We start from the raw sequence: 21347 nt of genomic DNA on the forward strand, positions 1-21347 counted from the left end.
GAAGACTGGATGTGAACTTAACAGTGCAGGTGCTCATGAGCTGTGGAACTGCTCTTTTGTGGGGTAAGCTTACTCTCTTTATCTTTTGGCCTTTTCTTCTAGGATGTTGTAACAGAATCCATTTCTTTGCGCTGCCGAAAATTCAGCAACCCTGACATCCTTTCATCTACTGGAAAAAGTAAACTCCATCGTCAACTGAGTCAGGATGACTGCAAGCTGCGGAGAGGTAGTTTAGCCAGCTCTTTGTCAGGTAATTATAATGCAATACAATGCAGTGCAATTATCATATAATAATTTGATTTCAGTCTTTAACCAGTATAAAGTAAAAATGCAATCTGTGAAATTAACAACTATAACTTAAAAATTGTGTGTCTAAAATCTGTAAGAATGATAGAATTAAATTTGCTTTATTCAACATATATCAAATTACCAAAAATATAATAGCCATACAATATTGCATGATTAAACCTTTCCCAGATATATACAATCTCATTTCATATGTAAAAGAGAATGATTTGTTAAGACTAGTGGCTGTATGTCTTAAATATATGTGATCTCTTGTAAAAGTTCTTATCCTGGGCCAATATGATTTAAGGCATTTGTGTAAAAACTGTTCCTTAAAGCTCATTCATTTTATTCTATAATTGAACTATGTTACAAATTTATGAATTAACAACTAAAATGGCTTTTTTTTCCTTAAAGGAAAGCAGTTGCTTCCATTATCCACAAGTATGCACAGTGGAGTGGCACACTCAATAGGGCAGCCATCTGGAGAATCATCAAATCTGGTCCGCATGAGAAATCAATCACTGGGACAATCTGCCCCATCACTTACAGCTGGTTTGGTAAGTTTCAATATATTTTACAATTTTATTGAAGTGATTTATGGGGAAAAAAGACAATGGCTTGTCTATAGATTTTTCTAATTATTCTGATGACCGTATAGTGTTTTGATTTTGAAGTTAGACATTACTGTATATTCTTAGTATATATTTGTAAAAAAAAAAAAAAAGGGTACAAGAATAATCCAACAGTGATGACCATAATTTAATTGTCATGATGAGCACTCTTCCTATTTTTTCCTGAAGTCTATTTGGTGTTTAAAAAATCAGCCTGGACTCCTAACTAGGATTAAACTATTTGGTAGCTGAGAGTTTTAGTAGTTGATCTTGTGAGATAAAAAGAACAGTGTCTGCACTTTGGCCTTTATACTGTGAATTAGGCCCCTTCTAGATATATGTTTCCTTATTTTGTTTACTTACCTAAGGCTTTGGAGAACTGAGTTTGCTTTTCATTCATATAACGGAGGCCTTCATTATATGTGTAGGTGGTATTTCTGATTTCCAATCTGTAATTATGGAGAAGTAAGACAATATTTGGTATGCAGTCATAATGCATTCCTCAGCTTGGGATACTTAATCTCAATATGGCCTCTACAAACTTCAAAAGTTATTAAATCTACTGTGAGATTGGCCCAATTTTAATGTATTCTCTCTGATTCAGAAAAATACAAATTCCTCAGTTTGCTGAAAAATTTCCTTATTAGCATACTGAAATTGTTCATCCCATTGAATAATGCACTTCTTAGTCTTCATGATTTTTAGTTGAATTTTTTAAGATGATGCAATTTATTGGACTAAAACAATATATTGTATTGTAAAATTGACAATAGAGCGTGAATTTGTTCTAAATTGGTCTGTTAATTGTAAGATCCCATTGATTTTAAAAATCCAAAATAATATTTAAATTTGTATGAGTCGGACACGACTGGACTTTACGTCAAGGGAAACCTTTACCTTTACCTAGGTTGAGCTAAGAGAGAGTGACTGGCTTAAATTACAAAATGAAAGTGATGACCTGGATCTCCCAATCCAAGTCTAAAACCTAAACACTGCATTATATTGGTAAGTTTTTGTGACATCATAAACCTGACAGATTTGTACTACAAGAAGGCTGTATTCTGGTACCAGTTATTAGGTATAAGCTCCCCTGAAGCAAATGGTCATTTTAGCTCATCTGAGTGAACATGTGTTGGATTGCAACGGAAAATTGTAAAGTGTCACAACATTTATCTGTTTTTTGTTTATGATTTGTTTTTTAAATGGCGAACTAGATGTATATCTATTACTTTTGTGCATGTATGCACTGTAAAATGTTTTAATGTATGTCTTTAAGGTATGAACATGGCAGTTCTTTTTTACATATGGTATAAACCTCATGCTACTAGTGCCATCTACTGGACAAGATATACCAGTTGAAAAACCAAAAGAATACTCAACAGAATTTTAGAACTAGGGTGATCTTAAGTAAGGGCTTCTTGTTGTAGACACTGTGGGAGGAAACTGTGTTAGTCTATAGTGGCCAAAAAATCAGGAGTCTGGCTGCACACTTCATCAGCTGCTGCTGTTCATGAAAGCTTATGCCTTTAAATAAAATTTGTTATTTGGAAAAGGCACTACCAGATCTTAATGGATCAATCCCTTTTTTTTAAAGCTAGTAATCTTCATTAAAAATAACAGGCACAATAAAGCAAACATGCCTTGTTTAATTATTGATAGTCTATATTTTTCAAATGAAAACTCGTAAATGAAAAATTATTTTTTATAAATTAAAATGTAATATAAAATTTACATTTGTATAAAATCTGAAAGTTGTGCGATAAAACCTTTCGTAGAGTAAAATGGAATTTGCAAGGGCTTTTCATCTGATACAGCTTTAATACAGAAATACACGAAGCAGGGCCTCATTCTTATGCCTGTTTTGTTTCAGTAGTATATAAACTCAGAAACCTGTATCATAATTTTTCACTAGTGGAAAGGATACAATTTATATTTCTTTGAACATTTTTTAAAAATGTGGATTATGGCAGCTAGAAAAAGGCTTAATTAATGGTGAGGCCAGAACTTGCTTTTGGCTTTTTAATTTTTGGTAAAAAATTATTTCCCTACCCCCCCAGCAGGATTAGCTCCCCATATTGTGCTTGGCAATTTTCAGCCTAACATGCACAGGCAGGCACTTAGGAAGAAATTAGGCCTGATTTTTTTTCTCTCTAGTTTTCTAATCTCCCAGTGATATAGAGTGCTAAATAGATTTTCAGATAGCGAACAGCAACTTTGACAGTGTCCAGCAGCTGGATTTAAAGTTAGTGCCACACATTAACTATATAGGAGGGCTTTTGAATCTTTTCAAGCCTGCCAGTTCCCTGAGTAACACTGTGACTTTGGAATAATGTATAGTATTCATATTGGCTCATTTCAATACTACATAGTGCATTTTTCACCACTCTCCTTGGTGAGGGACTTTTCTCACCCGGAAGGGGGAACCTGAAACAGTACATTACGGCCTTTTGTATTGTTCATTTTACTGTGATGCCTGCGCTGCTGTCATTGCCTTTTTAGTGAATAGGCCAAGTTTGATAGTTGTTTTATCTGTTTACCTCTGGCAGATCTGAAGCCATCAATTACTGTCAGGGTGGCAGAATTCTGTACTATTGTTACTTTACATTATTTAAGTAAATATGCCACCTGTTACAGGCAACTGGATGGTGTGCATTTTGATACGCATGTCAGTTGGTCCAGTTCAGTGTTACTGTGTATTACGAGGAATATCACTGTATTGTGCCTTCATAATATATCGGAGTATTAAGATACCTACCCAGAACCTTTATTGCTTGAACTTTGAGCATAAGTGTAAAGTTTGAAAAACAGTTTTAGGCTTTATTATTATGACTGATAATCCAGATTAAAAGTAAATAGAATTCATCGAGGTGCTTTGACTGCTGGCTATACCAGCTGTTAACTTTGCAGCAGTGTCTTGTGGACATGCTCAAATGTACCAGGTAGACTTTGGGAGGGTCTTGAAGTAACTGTACTGAGCTTTCAAGTGGCCGCAATTGCTTCATAGCTTTGAATCCAGAGTGGTGCTTCACTTATGAGCGCAGCACCTCATCTCATGATTTGTATAGGAGAGCAACATAGTAAAAAGAGTGGATCAAAACCTGTTGTCTGACAAAATCTGGGATACTCTTACATTTTTCTTGACGTACCCAACTCTCACTTTCATGTAACCAAGTGGGCAGAAGCATGCCCTTGTAATTAGTGATTGTCATTCGTTTTACAAACATGTCTTGCAGGACCACGTATTATCCACTACCTTCCTACCTGCATTTGTACATTTTAACATTTTCCCATTATTAAAGATGTTTATCATTCTATTAGGGTAACAGTTTTTCCCCATTTATGTATAACTTGCAATTAGTAAATTTGTTTTCATTGTCAGACAGAACTATCTTGGTCTTCAGTACATTTGTTTTCATTCTCTTTCCCTGTGTTATACAGTCCAACTAACATTTGCTGCAAAGTATTCCAATTCCCATCTCCTGCTTATGTACACATGCATTCATATCCTTGACCAACACCTCTCTAATGTCACCACAAGCATTACAGAAATATTATACATCATTATTCTCTGTTCAGTGCGGACCCATTTGCTAGACATTCAATTTATTCTCAGCTATGCTTTACTTTTCATTTTATACTACTATCATTGCATGGAGCAACCAACAACGTATTCATGCAAAATATTTAATAAGTCAGGCCTATTTATTTTATCACTTTTTCTTTATTAACTAACATGCAATAAAATTACTTTCTTACATTCATAAATTTCTCTGTGACCTGCTGAAGACCAAAAATCTGGTCTGCACACCTTCTGCCTAACATGAGATGATAATATACTTCTCAGAAGTAGTCTTTTGTCTCTTCTCAATCAGAATGCTGTCCAGCACTGTCAAGGCCAGCCTGAGAACAATGGCAAGTCAGTGTACTCCAAACGCCAGTTCTTTATTGCTTTCACCATACGGACAGAATCTTGCCAGACTAAAGCTATCCTAACTAACCTAAGAGGAAATAACCTGGGAGACTCTTGGGCGGGGCTACTTTAACTCTCTTTGACTCTGCCAAGGCTTTCCAGACTGAGTCCTCTTACCTCCTTGGAATGCACTCCTTCCTGAGAACCAGTGGCAGCCTCGAAATCCACCACAAACACATTCCTAACCCTGCTTAGTAAACTCATTCCCCTGTAGTTTCTGCTTTCACTCTTCTTATTTTTCTGTTTGTCTAATAGATCAAAGATGGCATACTTCCCACTCCAATAGAAGAGAATCTATGTAGCTCAGGGGTGAACTGTGGAGTCCTTGGTGCTCTCTGAGCTTGGTTGTTTGTTTGCAGGTGTTTCATTACCCAGCTAGGTAATATCATCAGTACTAGCAAGTGTGGGCTTTGCTCCCTGTTTATATACAGTAGCTTGCCCTGGCAGTGTTGGTGGGCATGTGGTTTGTTTTGAAACAAAAAGAACAGATCCCCTCCAGCAGTCAACACCCAGACAATCAAGCAGAAAACAATATCCTAATCAAGGAACTACACTACACCTCCACACTCACTAGTACTGAGGATGTTACCTGGTTGGGTAATGAAATGTCTGCAAGCAAGCAACCAAGCTTAGAGAGCACCAAGGACTTCACATTCTTCCCACTGTCAGGCATAAATACAGTCTTCATACATACATTAAGCAAGTTGCACAAGCAAGTTGCACAAGTCGCACCACTCTACAGAAAACCATATACATATTTTAATAGCTCTCCAGTTACAGCATCCCATCATTTTTCGGCATCTTTACAACATTTACGATTACCTTCTTAACAATACTTTTCTTGGAAATTGACATCGATAGTACTCATTTCCATTTCACTCTTTGATGTATCACTAAATCGCATCAACATGACTCTACATTTTCTCTTTTAATCTTAACTGTTCCTTGTTCTTTTTTTATTATATCTTGCAGCTATCTTGTTCTCTCTATATACATTATGCAATGTTTCCTCATTTTTTTTGTAGAAATGATTTTCTTGTATAACATTTTCTCATCCACGGTCTCTTTTGAACAAGCATCCTTTTTCCTGCTTCCTATTGATGTAACTCCCCACACTTCTATGGTACTTTGTAATGCAGTTATTTTCAGTCTGTTCCAGACATCTTCTTTCCTTATGCCCACTTCCAGTTCGTTCTGTGGTGAGATTAATACATCTTCTAATTTTTTTATATAGGATTTGCACTTTCTCTTCTTGTAGTTGTTCTCCTTTCACAGTGGATTCTTTCACTTCTTCCCTTTTCTTCCATGCTCTATTCCCACTTTTGACCTGCCTCCCAAACAGCTTGTTCCAACTCTCATTACTATTGTATCTTTCACTAATTCTGTCTTCCACATAAACAGTTACATCAGTCATGCTTTAGGTTTAGATTCTTTCCTTTGCTATAGCTGAAGGTACGTAGACTTACGCTTAAACCATGTATTCAGAACAGAAAGATACTCACCAAACAATCTCCATCTTCCTTCATTCTGGAATGTCTGAATGGCCCAATCTCTTTTTCTGCACTCTCTTCTTTCATTCCCACCCATCCATTGATGTCACCTTACGTATTATGCCCTTGCATAATTCTGTTTTTTGTTTGTTTGTTTCTGTTATTTCTATTTACTGTTTCAAAAGAAAAATAATTAAACCTGCAGATTCAACTTATGAATAGGAAATTCATGCATTGTGGGTCAAAAGAGCAATACCATTAAATATGCTTCTGTGATCAATGAACATTCTGTGAACAATTTTCTTAAGGATTCCAGTGGCAAGATGAGTTTTGGGGGGCTGTTGTGAGTACTTGTTGAAGTGGCTTAATCTGTCCTTGAAGTAAAAGAAATGTATTTCCTTATCAGAATAAATGTGCATAGTTTCTTTAATGTATATGTATATATATTATATATATATCCTACAAGGCAGCATTCCCCCCCCTTTTTTTTCTTTTTCTTTTGGTGCCTTCAAGTTATTACTGACTCCTGGCAACTGCCTGGACTAGTCCCTGCAGTTTTCTTGGCAAGGTTTTTCAGAAGTGGCTTGCCATTGCCTCCTTCCTAAGGTCCCCCAGCTGGCTTTGTGCCTAGGGCAGGACTAGACCTCACGGTCTTCTGGTTCCTAGCCTGCTGCTTTAACCACTACATCAAACATTCCCTATTGCTTAATTAAAACAAATATTGATATTGGTAAGAATTAAAGGAACTGCTGCCCTTCAGCTGTTCACTTCTGAATCCCTTTGCTGTCTTTTTCCACATTGCAGTTTCTCTTGAAGAAGTGCCGCATAGTAGTAATAAGAAATTCCATCATCAGTTCCATAAGAGCTGCTTTATGACTTCAGCAGAGAGTTCTGTTTGACAGTTTTGAATGGAGATAGGTTTTCAGAGAATGAGACAGAAATCCACTGGGTAGGATTACTTAAATTAACAGATGAAAATGTCACTATTATGTTGTGTGCATTGAGATATAAGTAATTTTGTTAATCATGCTCTCTTTCATATCCTGCCAAGAATTGCTTTTCCTTGGCCTTTTAGTGCCATCTAGGATTGCATTGATATAGGGATGAACAAAATTAACATGACTTGCAGTTAAAAAGTTGAGTATTTTCCTTTTCCTAAGTTAATGGATTCTTTTTACTCTGGAACCTGCCATAAGAGTTGAAAATGCTTGACTTAGAGGCATTTAAGGTAAGCTGCTTAAAAGCTTCAATGGTTTGGCTTAGGGTACAAGTGCAGTAGTTGTCACAGATTGTTGAACCTAAGCTTGACTTTTTTTAAAGCCTGTCTCTTCATTAACATTTATAACTACTATCATTTCTCTCAAATAAGCATTTACTATTTCTAAAATCCAAAGTTCACATCTTAGCATGTAGATCCTGAAAACCTGAAAGGGTAAAGATCTATTATATAGCTTCAGTCCTCAAGGACATTTCTCAGTTTTGGATGCCAAGCTAAAAACATGCATCATAACAACAGGATCAAATTATCTATCGTCTATACTCTGTCAAAAAATGTAGCATTGTTTTGGATAGATGCAAGGAGTTTTATTTGCAAAATATAACACAAGTTCCCAGTAAGACTTTAAGGGTCCCAAGATCTTTATTAAATACACATTTTAACAAGGAGCCGTAGAATCACAGAGTCAGAGGTGGAAGGACCATCGAGTCCTCCTCAGTGCAGTAATCCATGTTAGACCAGCTGCACAGACAAATGGTTGTCTAGCTTCTTTGTGAACACAGCCAACAAAGCAGAGCTCACAACTTCCAGTGGTAATTTTTCCACCGTTAAGTTGCTGTTACAATTAGGGTCCCCCCCTCGCCCCAGCATTCAAGTGATTTTCCTTCCTCTAAGTTAAGACCATTATTTTGTGTTCTGTGCTCAGGCTTGATAGAGAACCAGCCATGGTTGCCTCCCCAAGAATTCTAGACCCAAGACCAAACCCTCTGGCACCCTATATAATAGTTGAATAGAAGCTTCTACCTACATTTAAATGAATATGAGTAGAAATATTCTTAGACATTCCTAATTAGCATAACTTTTAGGTTTTTAGAAGCTTGGGTTGAAGTTCATGAGACAATGAAGATTGTCATCCATTTTATCCTTAGCATACTGAATAAGATAAGTTATGCTGAGAATAAAATCAGTGACAATTTGCTGCTAAACAAGTGACATTCATATTAAGTATGATTATTAGGAGAAGTAATTCACTTGATTATTCCCTTCTAACAGATTGTAAAACTTGCACCACCTAGATAGATAGAATAGACAGTAATGAAACTTTGAGGAATATTGGATACTTTGGAGTAATGTTCTCAATTTCTATAAGATGTTTTTATTCATTTAAGAATGACTGCACATTTGTGATGGAAATATTTCTGAACGAAACTGGCTAATAATAAGAATGTATCTAGTTCATTGTGAAAAAGTAATGATTATGAGAGAAAATTATCTTAAATATATAAAAAATATTCTTCGGTGCCTTTTAATAGGCATATTCAGAATGAATTTGCTTTAAAATATGATGTTTCATGCAGTTATTGTGTGTGATAAGTATAGGGAAGATAATAGTGCACAGTGAATAGATATTACCCATAGTGTGGCAGTGGCTAATAGTTCATTATTCAGTGTTAGCAAATTGTTCTGGAAGGAACAGTAATTTTCAGTAGATTTTCCCCTGTAAATAGATGTACTTTTATGTGGACTGATGATTGAATGGTTATATTTGATGAAAAGTTTTATGTTGACCTATATGCCATTTAACACAAAATTCAGACACTGCCCTATCTTGTAGAAATAATTAATTTTGTCAAATGAATTTTCTATTTTTTAAAATTTATTTATACTACTTCTGTGCCACTTCAGTCAAATTAGAATTTTGGCATGTACATTAGCATATGTTGCATAGTGTTTATTCTGTATGTATGTGTGTAAGTTCCCCTTTTTCCAGGTAGAATGCTAGGTTTTATGCCTTACAGAATGAAATAGTAATTGATTTGTAATATAATACTTGGCTTAAGTTTAACCCAAAAGGTAAGGTGCAGCAAGTACTCATTTAACTTTACTTGGTATCATGTAGTTGACTTAGGTGACTCCATGGTCTGCTAGATTATGGAAATGCAAAATCTCTGAAAGACTCCAAGGACACAACAGCTGTCTTATCTACCCTAGAACATAAGCACTGTGGCTGTCATGAGCACTGATGGTGAGCAGGAGGGGGCCCCTATCCAGGGGGGAAAACGCATGCGTAGTATTGAGGAGTTAAGCAGCCATTCAAAGAGACACAGAACAGACCTGCCTTGACTTTTGGGGTTTATCTGTCTGGGTTTTCCCCACGCTTCTTCAGTTTGTTAGGACTCTGTTTTATGTAGCAGTAATAAACATTAGAGACCTATTCCTCGTCTCAGCGTGGTTTCCTGACTGTTAGGACAGTGGCCTAGGTAAGCAGTGAGGAAGAAAACCATTTTAAAAAGAGAAGAAAAGAAAAGAAAGCCACATCTGTGTTAAAGTTATGACTTTATTGACAGAAAACATACTTTATACAGGATAGTATTAACAGAACTTTCAAAGGACATGTAGTGATCACTTGAAGAATAAAGTGATGTAAATTATTCCTCTAGAAGAAATTCTTCCTTTATTTTGTTTTTCTCTTAACATTTTAAAAATATTTTTTTTCCAAGAAAAGCAGATTACGGTTAAAAAAGAAACTAACTACCAGGAGATGCTTTAAGATAGTCTGCCTATCTATCTAGTCCTGAAGGGGATTTCTGAAGAGGGTGTCTGAACAATGTGTAACTTAAGTGCTGGGGACTGAGTACCCCTAGTTTGATTTTGTGTTTGGTTCATTCCCCTGCAGTAGTAGTCTGGCCCTCATCCTCTATAGTAAGGATCCAGAGAATGGCCGGGGGTGGTGGTGGTGGAGATGGGAAGTGGCCCAGTTTCCCCTCACTCTCCTTGTCCTCCATGGTTAGATCTGGTTGGGAGACCCCCAAAGTGTTTTTTAGCACCCTTTTCCCTGTAATTAATAGTGATGTTTTGAACCCTTTTCTGGTGAGAAGACAGTGGAAAACCTTTGTCCCATAAAAGAAAATAGCACTGTTCAAACAGAGGATGCTGATTAAGTTCATGTGTAGACAAGAGAGCTACATTTGTCTTAATTATCTTGTTTTCTTATGTATATCAATCTTTTCTATTCTGTATTGGAGGAGACTTGGAATATGGTGCTAATTTGCATCGGTTTGATAGGATCATGGTAGCAGTTGCTCTTTCTCTGAATAAGGATATTTGATAATTTCCAGGACTTGTGATCACAATCTTACTGTTGGAATCCATTTCATGGGAAGCTGCCATATAGTTAGTGTTTCTGATTCAATCGACTGAACTATGTTGTCTATCTTTTAATATTAGAGGAATTAACAAAAATGAAAATGGTAAGATATAAAAATATTTGTTTACATTCGATTTAAAAAAAAACCCCAATATTTTTGTAATGCTTGCAGAATTTTGGATTTGACCAGTGAATGCAAAATGTAATTTGCAGTATGGAGGACATCTTGGTAGCTTGTAATGAGCTGGAGGCTATATTCATTTGCATAAATTATTAACATAATTAGAAAAGTTATAGCATGCTGGGATTTGTCACAAATTCCCTCTTGCTAGTGAAATCCTTAAGACAGCTGAGGTGATCAAGTCCTTGTACTACTGATTGCACATAGTTTGTCAACTCAGAGTTTATAAATCAAAATACAAACTTTCATAGTTTTTTCAACAAGTATTTTAAATGGGTGGGACAGATTTTCATTTTTGCTGACATTCCTTTGCAGCCCTCACCTCCATGCTATGCTTGAGGAACCCCCAATCTCCAAAGCAGCCTTCTGCGGGTTATTGAAGGATACAAGGAAAAGAGGAAAAATTGACACCTACCCTTTTTCTTCAGCATGAGCAGAACTCAGTTGAGCTTTCATCTGTGTTCAGTCTTCAGAGGGTTTGGATTCAACACCCAAACAGCATATGCACCTATGATTTACTGCTTTGCTTTTCAGTAATAATTAAATTATTATTCTACATGTTGAAAAGAAAAACAGCTATGTATTTTTTTTAGAATGATGCTGTTTTCTAGGTCAAGAAAGAAATGAGCATTTAAGCTGGAGAGGAACAGCTGTTCCAGAGCATCTTTCTACAGTGCTTTGCTTTAAGGATAAATATGTCATATTTTAAATTATAATAGCCTTGATGATTGACCATAACAGAGAGGGGAGTGCATACACGTTCACATTCACATACACATACACACATGTATGCATATACAGACATGTATACATATACACAAACATGTATGCATGTGTGCACACACGCAGAAATATACAGTATGACAAGGAGAAAGTGCTCAGTTGTGATACCAGAATACCCATAGAGAAATTGACTTGATTTTTCCAGACCATTTAATTCAGAAAGATGTTAATCAGAATATATGAAGCAAGACATTTGAAAGCAAAGATCTCTTCTTTTTGAGAGACCTTTCAGGTAACTAAAAAGCAGAGCAACATTGCAGTAATAATAAAAGTGGTATAAATTGGCTGACTTTCACTATCTTCTTGCTCCCGTTGCTGATGAGGTGTGCCTGGCCTGGCCCTTCACAAGGCAGATGAGCTACTTCTACTTTATTGTTAGGATACATTAACAGAATCTTTCAAGTCGGAAAGTACAAATCTCCTGCTGTCCCTTTTTACCACCTGCCAAGTTAAGGTGGATCCCTTTTAAGTTTCTTTCTCTGTCCGTTACTCATTTGCAGGCTCTCCCTCTTTTATCTGATCATTCCCTTAGCAGCATCTCTCCCCCACACCCTGTCTTCCAAGGTCATTCTCACATTCTGTTACACACATGAGGCAACTTCCCCAGGTCTCATGAGGAAACTGCTGTGCATGACCTTGGGAAGAAAGTCTTGTGCGGCCATCAGCTGCTTTGCGAAGGGCCAGGCTGGGCGTGTTTGGTCAGCAACAGGAGCAAGAAGATGGTGAAGGCAAGCTGGGAGTGGCAGAGTGCAGGGTGACGGGCCGCAGAGTGCAAGGGCCCAAAGGGGGACAGATGGGGAGATAGGGGGAGTTGAAGTGTCCCTGCAGTCATAAGTGTGGGTGGGCTGCCAAGCTCCTGGATTTTGATCACATGACTTTGTCTGATCATGAAGAAAAGGAGAGTTGGGCTTAGATAGGCCACTAGGAAATCACAAGTCTAAGTACTACAGTGGAAATTAAAAAATATTGGGAAAATGCAGTGGCCAACCATTTCCCTACTGTTGCCAAGAAAACTCTATGGACATATCCATGTATTCATCAGGATTTGAGCTTGGCTCAAGGGAGTCTTTACTTACCTCTATTATGTTGTTCATTATAAGATGCATGCAGAAAAAAAGGAGATAACTTGAAGAAACCTTTGCTTTTCAGTCATGTTCCCTGCATGAAAATTGGCTACCTTTTGTTTCTGCCTAATTAAAGTTTTACATAACTTGTTTGCTTCTATTATTTCATCAAAAGAGGACTGAATGAAAGTACTATATTCTCTATATTGTTTTTAAAAGTTCTATGTTGTGGATCTTTTTGAAATTGGAAATGGCCTAACTTGGATAATAGCTTAGTAACAGTATGCTCCAGCCAGAGGTTTGGCAGGATTATTATGTCACATAAATAGTTTTGTGAGATAGCACTGGAATAGAAATGTGCTTTCAGCAATAGTTTTTCCATATTCTAAAACCCTTATGTACCACTTAAGACATACTCAAAAATTACAGAACCTTGAATCTAATTTCTACTAATATATGCTCATATATATTAGTTCCCTACAGAACTTTGCTATTGCCTTTCTCTGGTGTGTATTTTTTGAAATAATTTTTTTTGGCATAAAAAGAAAGGAGTTCTTACTGGTTAGAACAGAGAATTGAAGGTTACATATTTTCTATTGAGTTATTGAACTGTAATTAGTAGGAAACCCTGAACTTACAGTGGGTGTCTTTATACTTGACATTAGTCTATAGAAAGCATGGCAAATATTTTAGTATAATCGGATTCTTCTTAATATCTTGTAATTTTCATTAAAATAAATGGAGGGCAAAATATTATTTGTTTAAAATGGATATGTCATTCCTGGCTTGACGTACACTTGAATAAGCTGCACAGTAGATGAAAATCAGAAGACAATTATTCTTTACTCTCTTTTGTGCTGCCTTGTTTTACCTTCCCCCCAAGCAGCCCTGAGGTGGTAAACCTTTGGATTGGAGGAGCATGGGTAAGGGATTTCACTGGGAGCTACAAATTGGTGGAAAATGAGCAGGGCTCCTTGGCTGAATGAAAATTCCTTATGTCTGCTTAAGGATTTTCTGAATCTCAGTCTTTACATTTATTTATTTGTTGGTTTGTTTACATACAAACTGACATGCACACATAAACACATGTGCCCCTATGTTTGTTGGTGGATACTCAGTCACAACGTACCTCCATATAAACTACTGTTCAGTAATTTCAAATTGTAATGATTATCTGTTTTAGGTTCTTGCCACCAGAAGTTAGTTTGCCTTTTTGGGATTTACCGTACAAAATGCTTTGAGGTCACTTTGGGGAGTCATAAAAGGAGTTAGCTTGTTTTTAATTATAGTACAGAAAAGCATCCTTAACAGCTTGCCTAATTTTTATGCCTAATATCTGTGAAAAAAGCTCATTGTCTGATTTCTGCAGATTTCATAGGATATAAAAATTTATGTAGCAGTGGAAAATATTAAAAGTAGACATTTGTGTTTTAAACAAATACAATTTTAGAAAATGTGAAACATACTATTTTGGTGAATGAAATAGTATACTGGGATGGTACAATTGATGATTGACTTATTCTTCTAAAAGTAATCATAGTATTTTGTGGTTTATTTTAGTTGAATTTTTCAAGGAAATGTATATTTTATTGCAAGAAAAAAAGATTCTTAAATGTGTTAAAGAATTGAAAAATTCTGGTAAGGAAGACTTTGGATCTTATGCTGTATTTTGTAAAAGCAATCATGTTGTGAGGTGGCAAAGATTTAAAATAACATTGGGTTCTGCTTCCCATATATATCTATTCTTTTACAGCACGCTGTGCACTAAATAAACAAAGAGTAATATATATGACAAAACTTAACTGTACTTATTTCTGTTGCTTTCTTTGGGAAATGAAGATGCTGTTGCTGTTGTTGCTTTTCAGTCAGTCCTGATGGTTATTTTCCATGGCACGCTAGTTCTTCATTGTATAGTGCTGAATGCAAATAAGCTGCTTCAGCTTAGATGCTCTGTTGAGAGGCTCACAAAGAATCAGTAGATCTAATTCAGCGTTCAGTTGTTTAAAACGGCAGATGGAAGGTGATGCTGGCAAGCTATGTGTTCATTAGTTCTTTGCTAAAAAAGACTAGAGTGGTTCTGTGGAGGATCAAAATACCACTAGTGAATGGAGCTAAGCTTTATTTGCTTTTGGGTCACACTATGATGGCCTGGTTAGCTCATGCAACTCTAAGACACTTAGCAGTGATGTTGGCTTAAATAGGTAAATATGTAAATATCTACCTTTTTTAAGCACCAGCAAGCTGTATCTGATTGAGATACTCTGATGGCAGCTGTCCTTAAAGGAAAAGGCTTTTTGCAGACATGCCAGCAATAGACAGAAGTCTGAGATCTTGTTGCCATTATACCTTTAAGAGGTGAAATAATGTAATGAAATAAATTAGAATTGCTACATTTTTTACCATTGAAGCTGTTAGATGTCTTCTTGAGTCATTCAGAAATAAATATTTGTTTTTTGGTGTTGGGAGATTTGATCAGAAGGTGGGCTTTTGTTTTCTGAAGATCGTGTCTACTGTGCTGTTTTTAATTGGTTATTTCACAATGTATCCGGTGTGTGCAAGTTTGCTATTTAAGGCTATTCTGCAAAACAAAGATGAGTTAAAAGCTTTTATGAGTTTCTATAGTGGATACTAAGTTTTATGTTATTTTTTTTTAAACTTCTCTGTTATGATTGCTTTATACCTGCTGCTTTTTTAAAATACAATTTTCATGGATTTGAAAACGAGAAGAAATATTTTGGACTATGCATTGATGAAGTACCTTTTGAAAATCATGGATGTAGAGAAGGAGACTATAATTCAGGGTGAAAAAGCATCTATAGAACTACACTGGGGTGGGCTTCTTTAGGGTAGCTCTCTCAGCGATAAACAGCTCTGCCAATGAATGAATTCTTACGTATTCAGAAGCACAACACGTGTTTCAAGTCATTTAGTACATAAAAGGAATATTTAGCTCTCAGTATAGAGCCAAGACAAAAATAGTCATGCTTATTACCGTCAGGGAAAGAGAGGATGCCCTGCATATTTCAGAAAAGAGAAACAAAAGAATATGCTACTGTATCTGAAGACTCCGACATCTGCTTTGTCTGTACAGAGGATAAAGGAATTCTGCATGCTGAGCTAATAGAATCCCTTTATAAATGTTGGACTTTTACATTTGTTTGACTCGCTACAGGATAGTGAATTGCTCTTTTTCAGTGAAATATGTTTTGGATGCTTATTGTGCATGAAAGATAAATGAAGCTGTTGTAGTTTACTGAGCCTATGTGGGAGAGCTGTTTGACTGAAGTAAGGAGAAATATGAACTGATTGCTTTTGGCAGCTTGTTCATTCTTGGATTCCTAGGTGTTTAAGCTGTATGAGCAAAAACATTTCCATGCTGAAATCTAGATGTTAGTTTTTACAGTTATTTGCATACATTGTGACAGTGCCAGTAAGGAAGCAAATTATATATAACTGTTGAGAGACACCAACTTTGGTTTTCCATGCTACAAGAAGCTAATTTTTCTTTTTGTTGAAAAGAAGAAAACACTGAGAATAAATGAGAAAACAGCACAAATAGTAGACAGGAGAGTATTGGAACATTTTGATAAACTAGAGTAGCCAAGAGTTGAAAATATGGATGATTCAAGCATTCTGCGAAGGAGGGGGTTACAGGTAAGAAACAATTCTGTTTAGTAATCTTGGGCTAGAATGTTTAGAATATTGTGAAAATGTTTTTTTTTAACTAGAAAAATCATAGTGGTATGCTCGGTAGATTTTGAGCTTATTTATTTTAATACTGTGAATGTTCTAAATGAGGGTGAATTGAAATTGCTAATAAAGTATTCAATAAATGGTTACAGGATTTTAAAAGGGGTTCTGAGGGGTTTTTTAGTCAGCTCAATTGTGTCTAATCTTAAAGATAATTAACTTGCAAAAACTACATGAAAATGTTTGAAGTCACATTTGTATTGGAGAATATATTAATAATGTTGATGAGCAAAAGAATGTGGATAGCATGCCTTACAGTTTTTAAAAATGAAGTGACTTTTCTAGTTCTCTAAAACTATAGTGGCCCAGACGTTCCCCACAAGTCAACCTGGGATTGATAGCAAAGTTTTTTGTACCTTGATGACAGAGATGGCTGACTTAATGTCTATCCAAGTGGCAATTTCCCGTTTCCAAATTGGCCCCCTATTTGGTATAAAATTGTGTTTTGCTTTCTTGATGCATGATTGTAGCAAAAGTATTATTTCAATAATATGACTTGATGTATTCCCAATTAAAACTTCCAGAGAGATTTCTGCAAATAAACATATGTAGGGAAAAATTTAGTAAATAACTATAGACCAACAGAATCTTCTGGAAGCATCTATCAAGTATATGTATTTTTTATGTATAACTTTTTATAACAGGACCAAATCTATTGGAGCATAATTTGGTGTGAAATTACGCCATTTTCAGAGAGACTTTGGACCAGATATATTCATCATGTAGTGGAAAGTTATCCTGGATATTGTTTCTATTAATGCAGTATGTCTTTGTGGTTGTTGTATAGAAAAATGTAGTAATGAAAAACTAATGTTGAATGTTCATTCTTTTGTTAGAGTCATTGTTATCTTTGTGGAATTGAAGTTAATTTTAACATAACTTGAGGTGTATTAAGATTGCATTAAATCCAAATATGGACTGGAGAGGCCCAAAGAGGACAATATAACAAATGTTTATTTTTGCAGATATATAGCAGAGATTTGCCATAAAGCTTGAAGTTAGACCAAGAAAGTGCTCTTTTAAAATGTGGAATTAAATAACATGGTATACTTGAAATATTTTGGGTCAAGAGTGTGTCCTTAAGAGGGGCATAGAACAGGACAGAAACATTACATATAAAAACTACAGCTATGGTCTGTAGCATGGTAATCAGCACTGTAATGTCAAAGATCTTTAATACTTGACATACTGCAATAATTTTTTCTAGTGGCATTATAAAAATTTACTGTGGATGTCAAAAAATGGCATTAATTTAGCCAATTTGGCCACTTCTTTTCAGTGGTAAGAGAGGATATGTTTGGATTTCAGAGGAGTGCTTGAAATCATGGAAGCAACTAACATGCACATTCTATAATTTTTTTTCTGTAAAATGTTTTCAAATAAGGATATGAGCTCCTCTAAGGAAGAAAGTAGCCTACACAGTATCTGATCTGGTTTATTCATTTATATAACCTTCATGAACATATAATTCCAGGAACAAGCAGGTTAACTTCTTTTAAAGTGACTTCCTATGGCCATAAGGCATGGCTAAGAATACTTATTTTATTTATTTATTTGTTTGTTTGTTTGTTTGTCATATTTTTATTACCGCCCATCTCCCCCACTCGGGGGACCCTGATACTTACCTATATCTGCTCTTAATTCTGCTTTTTTGTGTGTGTGAGATAACTATGCATCAGCCCTGTAAGGTAGACTAGAGTAAGAAATCAATGCCATATAGGTCAGATCTACCTTTACTGTAACAGCTAAAGTAACAAAAGCTTGCAAGTCTGAATGCGCTCTCCACCGTCCCCTTTAATCTTTGTGTGAACTAGGGAGAGGCCTTTCTGAGTCATTTTCTCAAGTTAGTTTCTTGGAATGGGCTCAAGTCCTGCTTGTCTGACTGTTATTGCATTGTTAGTGGCTCTTCATCCTGTCCTTGTCAGGCCCAGCCCAAGAACAGGGATGAGTCAGTGCATTCAAACTCCAGTTCTTTATTGCTCTCACTGTTCAAACAGAATCTTGCCAGACGAAAGCTACCCTAACTAACCTATGGGGAAATAATGAGGGAGACTCTAGGGTGGGGCCACCCTGAACTTTTTCACTTTCCCACCAAGGCTGTTCGGACTGAGTCCTCTTATCTCCTTGGAATGTGCTCCCTCCTTCCTGAGAATCTGCGGCAGCGCTGAAATCCACCTCATAACTCCCTCCTTCAGGACTCATTCCATCACAGTCCTTGAAGCCAGTTCCCTATGCCCTCTACACTATTGGAACTGCTCATTAAATTTTAGTTGTTTGGATCCCAAGTGTTCCAATATATCAGACAATTCTTAATTTCTTCACTTATTATGGTTTGGTAATGATAAAGATTTACTCAGATCATTTATTCAAATTATATATCTATGTACAAACATTGAGGTCCTTTACTCATTGTTTAAGTAATTCATATTTGGGCTCCTCTCTTCCTAATTTAAACAGTCAGTTGCATAACCTCATACTTCTGCCCTTGTTGTTCAGACATTTGGATATGCCTATTATTGTAGCTCAGTTCAGAAGCTTTTCCAAATTTGGATTTGGAAGGTCTTGCAGGGAACAACAGGTTGTGCATTTTCTTCTCTTTCAGTTTTTCAGTTGCCTAGAAGTGCATGTTTAGCACGTATGTTTGTGTGTGCATTTCATGTTCTTTGAATAAGAAACCATGGCTTGAAGGTGACTTTTGAAGGGAAAATAAAATGTAAAGAGCTATCAGTCTGCCTTGGATTGATTTTTTTTTAATAAAGTGGAACCATGTTTCAAAAAGCCAGATGTGTATTCTCCTGTGTTCCTAAAAATCAATATGGTACCTATTAAAAGAAATATTTTCTTGATGTACAAGGATGAGTTCTATGGATATGAAATATTTTATCATTTTGGTTATTGGAATCTACTAATTGTGTACCACTGGTCAAATTCTTATTAAAACCATAATCTCTAAGCCTCATCAGATTATAGGTTCAGTGTATATATTTATATATGGAGAAGAGAGCAGGCCATCCACACCAGGCTCATCATGACACTGGATGTCCTTTATCCTATATTCATGTGTCAGTACAATACCTGAAAAGGCAGACAAGTTTCCATGTGATTGGCATCCCTGCATTAGGAGTCCTAGGTGTATAGAAGATTACATATATACACCGTACATACTTGGGATTTCTTTTGAAAGTCTTACATAGATGTAGGGGATATTAGTAATGTATGCAGTATCATAAATAGAGATGCTACATTTATAGTTCCAATTCTTCCTTCATGTGTTAGTATATGCATGTGTGTGATGGTCCAAACGGATAAAGAATGCATGTCTTCCATTTATTTTAAAGTATTTTTATGTAATCCAGGCTTCCTGCGTTTAGATCTTTTGTTTGTTTATTTTTAAGAATCTGGAAGTTATTTTCTATTGACAAATAAGTGCAAGAATAATGTGAGTGGAAAACATTTGCTTTGGGGATTATATTTTACATGGAATGAAATATTCTCTTTGCTCTTGATTTGTATATAACCACTTTTTAAAACAAAAGTTATTATTTTGCTGATTATGAAGAATTGCTTGAATAGTGTTCATTCTTACTCTTCTGCATCCTTTAATGTGTACTATATTGTGTCAATATGATGAGCTTTGATAATTTTATGCACAGTAGGATGATGATAAATAGTCAGCAGTGTCTTCTGTAGATTTTGTTCTTCCAGCCTGAGAATAATGACTTGTATTCTTCATATGATCATTCTAGACACAGGATTGATCACTTCTGTAGTATCACCCCAGATGCAACTGTATCTGTTCCAGAAATCCTGAGTTTATAGTAGAAATCAATTTTCCCTCATGGCAACATAATATAATGCCAGCATACTGCAGAGCAGACTTTTTCTAATTTGCCCTGGTATCCATCTGCAGTATGTAAGAAATCTCACTTGTCACTTTAATGAGAAGGAGCGTCTCGCAGCAAGGCAACATGTATTTTGCTTACTAAAACTAATGCCTAGAGGCAGAAATTGGTTATCAGATTTGATGTCATTCTTGCTTTTTTATTTTAAAAGGGCAGAAGGGATGAGGTCTGCTTTATATTTGCTTTAAAAGTGACTCTGAGTTTGATAGATGCTATACAGAACCTCTACATTAAGGCATAATTTGCATTTAATGTTTTTACATGTGCCTATGCACCTTCTTGCATATGAATATCTCCCTCTATTGTTTTCAAAGGTGCCAATCCCTGTTCTTTTAATCTTCAGAAAGAGTAGTTTGTAAGTTAAGGTGAGCCAGCACTACAGAATCAGTGTGGCAAGTCACTACAGGTAGTCCTTGGTTAACAACCACTTGTTTAGCCACTGTTCGAAGTTACAACGGCACTGAATGAGTGGTAGTTACAACTGGTCCTTGCAGTTCTTGCCATCCCAGCACCCCCATGGTTACGCGATGGCGATCTGGGCGCTTGGCAACCAGCTCACATGAAGGTCGCAGCATCCCGCAGTCACATGATCATGATTTGTGAGCTTCCCTGCTGGCTTCCCACAAGCAAAGTCAATATATAATTTCAGAGCATTCTGCCAGGCTTGTAACAAAATTTGTGGTGTTAAATATTCTAAATTTACTAAACTAAAATAATTGTACCTTAGAACCTATGGGGTTTCATTTAGTCCTGTAACTTGTTCCATTACTTTTCCAGTAATTGAAGTGTGATTAACTAAGTTCAGATCTAATATTCTGAAACAAACTCTCCAATACAAATTAATCTTCTGCTACTTGAGCTGCATTTCCTTTTCTTTTGTTTAGTCAGTGAATTTACTTTGAATTGATGATACAGCGTGTGTGTGTGTGTGTGTGTATAGTATA

At 36.1% G+C, this 21347-nt stretch overlaps 1 protein-coding gene across 7 annotated transcripts in view; it reads left to right on the forward strand.

Moving 5' to 3' along the window:
* Positions 1 to 21347, forward strand: part of MAST2 (microtubule associated serine/threonine kinase 2) — a 161569-nt gene that overhangs the window by 13360 nt on the left and 126862 nt on the right. For all 7 annotated transcript variants that reach the window (XM_063297860.1, XM_063297862.1, XM_063297861.1 and 4 more), the window contains exons 2-3: positions 103 to 250; positions 703 to 845. In XM_063297860.1, coding sequence (XP_063153930.1) covers positions 103 to 250; positions 703 to 845 — 291 coding nt within the window. The remainder of the gene's footprint in view (positions 1 to 102; positions 251 to 702; positions 846 to 21347) is intronic.

The sequence above is a fragment of the Candoia aspera genome, chromosome 3 (genome assembly GCF_035149785.1).
Source record: "Candoia aspera isolate rCanAsp1 chromosome 3, rCanAsp1.hap2, whole genome shotgun sequence".
In the NCBI taxonomy this organism is placed as follows: Eukaryota; Metazoa; Chordata; class Lepidosauria; order Squamata; family Boidae; genus Candoia; species Candoia aspera.